The sequence below is a fragment of the Cyphomyrmex costatus genome, unplaced genomic scaffold (assembly GCF_001594065.2).
Source record: "Cyphomyrmex costatus isolate MS0001 unplaced genomic scaffold, Ccosl1.0 scaffold365, whole genome shotgun sequence".
Lineage (NCBI taxonomy): Eukaryota > Metazoa > Arthropoda > Insecta > Hymenoptera > Formicidae > Cyphomyrmex > Cyphomyrmex costatus.
In genome coordinates this window covers 232,592-240,400 of record NW_017277830.1, presented here as the reverse complement: position 1 = coordinate 240,400, position 7,809 = coordinate 232,592, and the positions used below count along the sequence as shown (strand labels likewise).

At 30.2% G+C, this 7,809-nt stretch overlaps 1 protein-coding gene across 1 annotated transcript in view; it reads left to right on the top strand.

Annotated features, from left to right (window-relative positions):
* LOC108776620 (atrial natriuretic peptide receptor 1) overlaps window positions 1-7,809 on the top strand; it is a 131,434-nt gene that overhangs the window by 93,209 nt on the left and 30,416 nt on the right. Inside the window, exon 18 of the mRNA XM_018543291.1 lies at window positions 6,094-6,243. Within this exon, the coding sequence (XP_018398793.1) occupies window positions 6,094-6,243 (150 nt within the window). The remainder of the gene's footprint in view (window positions 1-6,093; window positions 6,244-7,809) is intronic.

The following is a 7,809-nucleotide window of genomic DNA, read 5'->3' as shown; positions in this document are numbered from 1 at the left end:
TATATATTTGTCAGTATTACATATAAAAAAAAAATTCAAAAGTATATTTTTAAATTGATTTTAAAAAAGTAACGGAAAAGTAACGAAAAGTTATTTTTCAAGTAACGGTAACTGTAACGAGTTACTTTTAAAAAGCGATAACTGTAACTGTAACTAGTTACATTTTTTACTCGGTAACGAGTAACTGTAACTAGTTACTTTTAAAAAGTAACTTTCCATTCCCTGCTATTACCATAATGTAAGTTTGTGATTTAAATTAGGTAAAGTAGTGCGAAATAGAGATCTCGATTCATTGATGTGTGTACATGCCATAGACACTTTATTTGCTATTAATGTCAAACATCACTTTGTTCCTTCTATATGTCGTGTAACACACGTTGTTTGCGCTAACTTTACCAACAAGTTATAACTTCGAAAACATCACAGCTGACGGACTCGCTTTTGTGAATAGAAACTTTAGCTTACATATTTCTTTGTGATTCACTTAGCTCGTTATTTTTAGGAGCATTGTTGATCCTTTCGATGTTTTGTGCGAAAAAATTAATATTAATAAATATATTCTATGTGTTTAAATTACCTTCTCTAAATTTTTTTATTCTTTTATTCTTTATCCATAGATTTTTTACTATATACAAGTCAATTTTTATTATCTATTTAAATATAAAATGTCCTATATTCAGTTTTTTATATTCTAATACCACTAGAAACTTTTGATGGCGCTTGCAATTGCCACCAATATAGACATAGAGGGTATCGTATAGGATATATTATAAAATTATTTTAGAATAATGGCATCCGCGTTTCATTTTGAAGCACGGGGCGTCAATCTCTCCAACGTTAACACAGTTACGGTATCTCTTTGAAAGACGATTATGTGGCTCGACTCTCTACAACTAAGGTATACGTGCATTCTGTTCTGTTCGAAGTCTGTATGGCGTTAGCGCACGTGCGCTATGCGCAAATGCAAGTTGAGAACTAGATCGAGCAAGATAATTACGTTCGATATTTCGTAAGAGAATTACGCAAACATGTCCACAGGAGCTTCCAGTTTGATGTTAAGGTCGCAAAGCGAAATGCACGTTCTCCGAAGGACAAATCCTTCGAACTTTTCGAAAATAGTTATGCAGTATCACAATACAATAAAATCATACGGTAAAAAAGAAATAAGTTTCATTTTTATTTTAAAAGTTATAAATTGTTATTATATAACTGCATAAATTACAATATTACATTCAATGTTTACGGTCTCATAAAATCCTGACCTTAAATTTCTTACATTTTGGTCATTTACTGTTATTTCAGTATTTGTCTGCAGTAATATACAGTTATAATTGAAAGATTTTATATAAAGTTCAGATTTTATCTCATAAAAATGAATATTTCACGCAAAATTTTTCTTCATAAATTACACGACTGTGGTAGAGCTATTTGCTTATCATTTTAGTCACGAATTGTAAGCGGAGCAAGCAAAAGGTTTCCCCGTTCTCTCTGTTTAGATTTCATCGGAGAAATTCCAGCCGATCAAAATTTTTTATTAATTTGCAAAGCAGAACAATATTTTTTATATTATAAATTATAATTCTATTTAGTTCTAAGTAATACTGATTTAATCTTAGCTCACAGTATTTTAACTCATATTATCTGTCATTTTCCCGGAATATACCTACTGTATTCAATTATTTATTTCAGTTTTCCCAATAATACGAATACATCATTGATTGATTATAAATAATGTATTATTTTCGTAAAAATTGTTCGTTTTTATGATATCGTTATAAATAGCAAACGGTTACAAATATTATTAAAAAAAAGAGAGAGACAGTAGGTATAATAAGCGATTTATAAATCCTTGTAAAATCGTTAATATTAATAGTTTTCATCGTAAGAAAAATATTTGTCGTTATTCAACAAATAAAGAAAAAACAAATAAAACGAGGAAAGAAATATTTTGCATACCCAATTATTTTGGTATGAAAAAAATGAAGTACTCGCATAACGCGAATTTATTCAGATTCTCAGAAGAGTTCTGTACGCAAGGCCAAATTTTTATCGTTTCTTGTGTGAAGTCGAGCGAATAGCTTGTTAGTAGCGCAACCCACTTAGTAATATGAATAATTAACGTGTTCAACAAATTAACTCCCTCGACGACGTTTAAATCCTCTAGTTCCGTAATTATTAATAAAATATAGATATATTCTGTATATCATATCTTTTATTTGACCTGAATAAACATTAACTTACGTTTATTCACTTAATTAACAACTTGTAAGATATATGTATATGTACTATAATAATTATCTTATTATATAATTTCTTTTATCACTAATGATAAATGATTTATTATATCTTGAAAGTAAACAATTTTACTGTTACAATCATATAACAATTTCTCATACAAATTTATCATTAATTTTATTGAATTTTTGGGGAAATAATTATTTTTAAGATTAATTGCTCTAATTAATATAGGTATATCTTCGTAAAAATACCATTTTGCTAAAATTAAAATGTTCCGTCGAGATTGAATAAAATTGTAAAGGTATATAGAAATTTTTTATTAATTTTTGTTCTTTTGCTGCATATCCTTCTATTTCCGATATTGGACGAATTCCTATTGCTAATTTCCAGTAAATGGTGCGCACGTTATTGTGTAGATAAAGAGCCGATTTATACATACCTGCGAAAGTTTTCATATCGAAGATAAAGGCTGTAAAGCAGACATGATCTTTTCCGCGGCGTATCTTCGCTTTTAGTTTCGCGATAAAAGCTTTTTATCTTTAAAACAGTGTAAAATGAGTTCTAAAATATCAGTGAGTCATGAATAAAAAGTAATATGATATGTTGTTTTATATATATATATATATAAAATATGTATGTGTTTATAATTTAATTTACTCTTTGAGAATAAATAATTTGTATATGTAATATTAAATAAAAAGATTTAAATTTTTGAGTATCTTTTTTTGAACATGGCTTGAACTTTTCATTTTTATGATGATTTTTTCGGATATCATTTACTTTTTAGAGTACAAATATATTACAAATATATAAAAAAATTATTAAAAAATATTATATAATGAAAGAGAGTGAAATACGGCGAAAGAGAGAGGTGAGTGGTGGGGGAGGGGGAGGGGAAGGGTGAAGGGTTGCGGTCGGTCGAAGATGGTGAAGGTGTGAGTGAAAGGTGAGAGGGGATGTTAAAAAGTTTTAATACGGCCTTGAATGCGGACAGAGAAGGAGAAGAAGAAGAAGAAGGAGACGTTTCTCAATTTTTTATTAAAATCACCACTTTCCGACCGCTTGTATCTCCAGAACGGCTTGACCGATTTTAAATTTTTTTGGCTCAAATTATTCGTGGCGATACCGCCTTTCAGGACATATAACGTTCGATTCAAAATTTTGTATATTTTAATAGTTATACACCCCTCAAAAATGGACTTTAATGGCTCGGGATAAGAGACTTGTAGTATCTTTCAGTTTTTGAAGATGGCCGGAGATACTACCGCGTCTCCTGATAATGTTCTTCACGATATTAGGTACTGTGAAGAATATTGGCTAAATACTAAATAGTGGACAATCGCATTTTAATTTTCACATAATTCGAAAATAACTACAATAATTAATAATGGACTCCTTATGATATTTCAATAAAAACGAAGAAAATTTTATTTGGCTAAAATGAATAACCGAAACGTTTAAATGTTGTAATTACATTATCTTATATTTTATTAAATAATTTTTTCTATAAAAATTTGCGCACTTCTTACTGCGCTGACTTCTTTTTAGCTAAATTAAATGTTCTTCGTTTTTATCGAAAATAATTATTCATTCGAGAAACATCGCATTCATCAATTCTATATCGATTCGTTCCATATTATAATTCTTAGTACAAGAAAATTGTATTCAGATATGGAAACTTATTGCGAATAATAGAGAACATTTTTATATATTAAAGGAATGCTATTATTTCTATTAAAATTGGGCCGAATGTTAATGGCTGATATTTGACAGCGACTAAGTGGCACATTAGTGAATGTCGATATATTTCGCATCCCTTTCTATTTCTTGGAATACGTATTGTGTTATGTCAATCTTCCCTGATAACCTGAGAAGTAGACCCTTACCATCGGAAGCTATTTTCGTCCATTCTTCTACGAAAGTAAATCTTGTAATATATTCGATTGATAAGAGTCTCTAATAGTCAATATTTCTGATAAAACCATATAATGAATTATCTCCTATCGTTAAACAATTTTACATCACAAAAATCTTTTAGTTATATTTTACGAAGAAAATTATAACATTATTTTTATTACTGTTACTATTATGATTCTTTATATTAAAATTATGCTAAAACAACCTACTTTCTATCACAAATCATATCTGTGTGCTATTACTTTATTTATTTTATTATTATCTGTCGTTATTTATTTAACGCAATATTTTGTGAATAATACTTTGGATTTTTTTCAGAACTTTCTGTTTTTATAATGAAAGATAATAATAATTGACTCGTATGATTTAAAAATCGAGGAAAGTGTAAAGTGTAAAGCCTAATCGAGTCTTGAAAACAAGATGTTAATGTTTATTATATTGTGTGAAATTTATATACTGCGTATGTAGTCCCCCCGCGACGCTGATGGATTTTCAGCATTGACGCATACATATTCACTACCGCAGTAATATCACTTTAGTTAAATTGAGAATCAATTTAACCACTTTTTGATGCCTATAGCATCTTATTAGATCTTAATAATATGTTGGAAGACATATATTAAAATTTAATAATAAATTAATAATTTAAACTCAGAGAAGCTGAGATTGTGAAGAATATCACGAGTTGGCGTTTCGTCCCGGCTTCCACTACTGGACTCATCAGTAAGGTAATGTAGTGGGAGCCTACCTTAGACGCCTGGAAAGATGTTAGAAAGAAGTTCTATATAAACAATTACACATGTAATCAAGCACTTGCGAGAAATGGCATGAGTAACTATAGACCTCTGTTGGCTAGTCGACGAAGTGATATTCTTCACATTGTTCTTAATATGTTTCTGTTTTTATCGAGTAATTTATCTAAATTTTCTTACTATATATTTTATCATTTTTTCTATACATAAAGCATGGGCTTTGATTTTCTTTGAATGTTTTGTTGTTGTTAAAGAGAATACTGAATTTAAAAGCAACCCCTTAATTTCGAGCAAAAACATCACACGTGCGCGCGCACACACAGAGTTGTAATATTATCTTTAAAAGCGTGACAAATATTTCTTTTCTCGTGTATTCATCTTGCTAAGGAATGGAAAATTTCCTTGAATAAAACGCATTTTTGTCGTAATGTAAGTCTTATCAAAATAAGTAAAAATGAGACGTACAGAAATGTAATACGACTACCTGTGATACGTAATCAAGATTTAAAACGAAAATTTTTCTCTCTGCTGCTTGAATTAAATGAAATAATTCTCTCTTTTATATTCTTCTCTATTATTTAAGCATTTTAAAAAGAAATGAAATAATTTTAACATTTAATGCGCGCGCACAGTTCATTTACTCTTTTATGAATCGCATCGTCAGATCACCAAGAAGATGTGTAATCGATGAAAAACTTGATTTTCAATAACATCTTCAGCGAAGTGGTTATCTCGGTTATTATGGCCTTCATGGGATTTGATTATTACGATCTCAAACAATTCTCGATATTGGTCCCTCATATCTACATGACGTGGATATTACGTCTGACCGATCACAATCGCAGAGATTGGATTAATTGTCCTTTGCGAATGCTGTCTCGATTATGGGTTTAGCCTGTCCTCTATACCTTTACGTATTTGATCTATAGACGCTTATCGTTGCTTCTCGTGTGATCAAACAATATTGATGTAACTGGCGACGGGAATTAAATTGAAGAATTCCTTCCCATTGTTCGCGACTGAGATATTCGGTTATCAGTATTCTCGATTGCGTAATATCCAATTTAATATCCTATTCCACTGTGATTCGGGTACTTTTTGTGATTCATTTTTTTCTGTATTACACATATCGAAATCGAAGTTAAATACGAAATTAGATATGAATTGTATTCTTTCTCTGTTTCAGAGACTACGAGAGCAGCAATATCCTGGACAATTTACTATCCCGCATGGAGCAGTATGCCACGAATTTAGAAACGTTGGTGGAGGAACGCACAGCTGACTACCTCGAGGAGAAACGTAAATGCGAGGAACTTCTTTACCAGTTACTACCAAAGTAAGTTTTCACGGAATACGAATAAAACGGACTTTTCTTAGAAAAAACGATCCAACTGTACATCATCATTACATTTGCTGAGCGGAAAATTCACCAGAAGTAACTTTCACATCTCGTACAGCAAAGAGCTATAAATATCTAAACGACCGAATTATTTAGACACCAATAAATCCGAACATATAAGATTCCTAACTCGAAAATAATATTTTAAATAGAGGAGATCGGGGCTTATCGGCCCATTTTTCACAATTTCGGTATTAAATTTTTTAAACAATTAATTATTATGATTAAAATTCCTTAAGAAAAAGTGTTTCAGTATACTTATTAACTATTCAGTAACTAATGATATTTGATTACCAGTAACTGATGAAATGTCATTAATTACTGAATATTTTAATCAGTTTATTAAAATATTTTTTCCTAAAGAATATACTAATAACTTGTCCCGATATTATAATGAGATAAATAATATATATATATCACGGTATAAGTTGCCGATATAATAAACTTTATATATATTAAATTAACAAAGATGTAATAATAGGAATAAAAAACAAATAGTAGATATGTATTTCTCAGTACGAATAAAAATTGTATCTTTCAAAGTTATTTATAACAAATCAATTAAGTAGCAAAGTTTTGTTAAAGAAAAACAAGTATAAATTATTTTAGTTTTACCTTAATATATATAAATAATATAGAAATAATTAATACGTTAAAAATGGCGAATAAGAGTCAAATTACAATTTAAAATCTGAATCTGATAATTTATTCTAATATTCTATATTGTGAAGAATATCACGTAATTTTTTGGCGTTTCGTCCCGGCTTCCACTACTGGACTCATCAGTAAGGTATTGTAATGGAAGCCTACCTTAGACGCCGGTGTAAGTTATTAAATCGAGATGCTATATAAAGAGATATACGCGTGTCTCAGCACTTGCGAGAATTTGCGAATATCGATAGACCTCTGATGGCGGGTCGACGTAGTAATATTCTTCGCAATATTTATCCAAAGTAAGAAATAACGTTCTATTAATATATGTAGTCCCCCCAAATTGCGCGCCGAACAATTGTCGGTCTTGCAACGCAAATCTAATAATCTGATTTTTAAATGTCCCCTCTTCTTAATTATTGCGCGCCGAGAGATTTTCGGTCTTGCAACGCAACTCTAATAATCTGAAATATCCCCCCTCCTAAATATTTGCGCGCCGAAGGATTTTTGGTCTTGAAACGCAATTATAAATGCTAAATCTAGAAACTGTTAATTTTTACTTAATGAATAGACTAACAATGTATTATCCGCGTTGTTACAGCCTGCGGTTTGAAAACAAATAATTGAAGAATTAAAGAACTCTTTTATATAACAATAATTAATACAATCAACAGAAAGTGTAAAGCCATTCGAGTCTTGAAAACTGGATGTTAATGTTTATTTTATTATGTGAATTTTATATACTGTGTATGTAGTCCCCCCCGCGACGCTGATAGATTTTCAGCCTTGACGCATATTCACTACCACAGTAATATCACTTAGTTAAATTGAGAATCAATTTAACCAATTTTT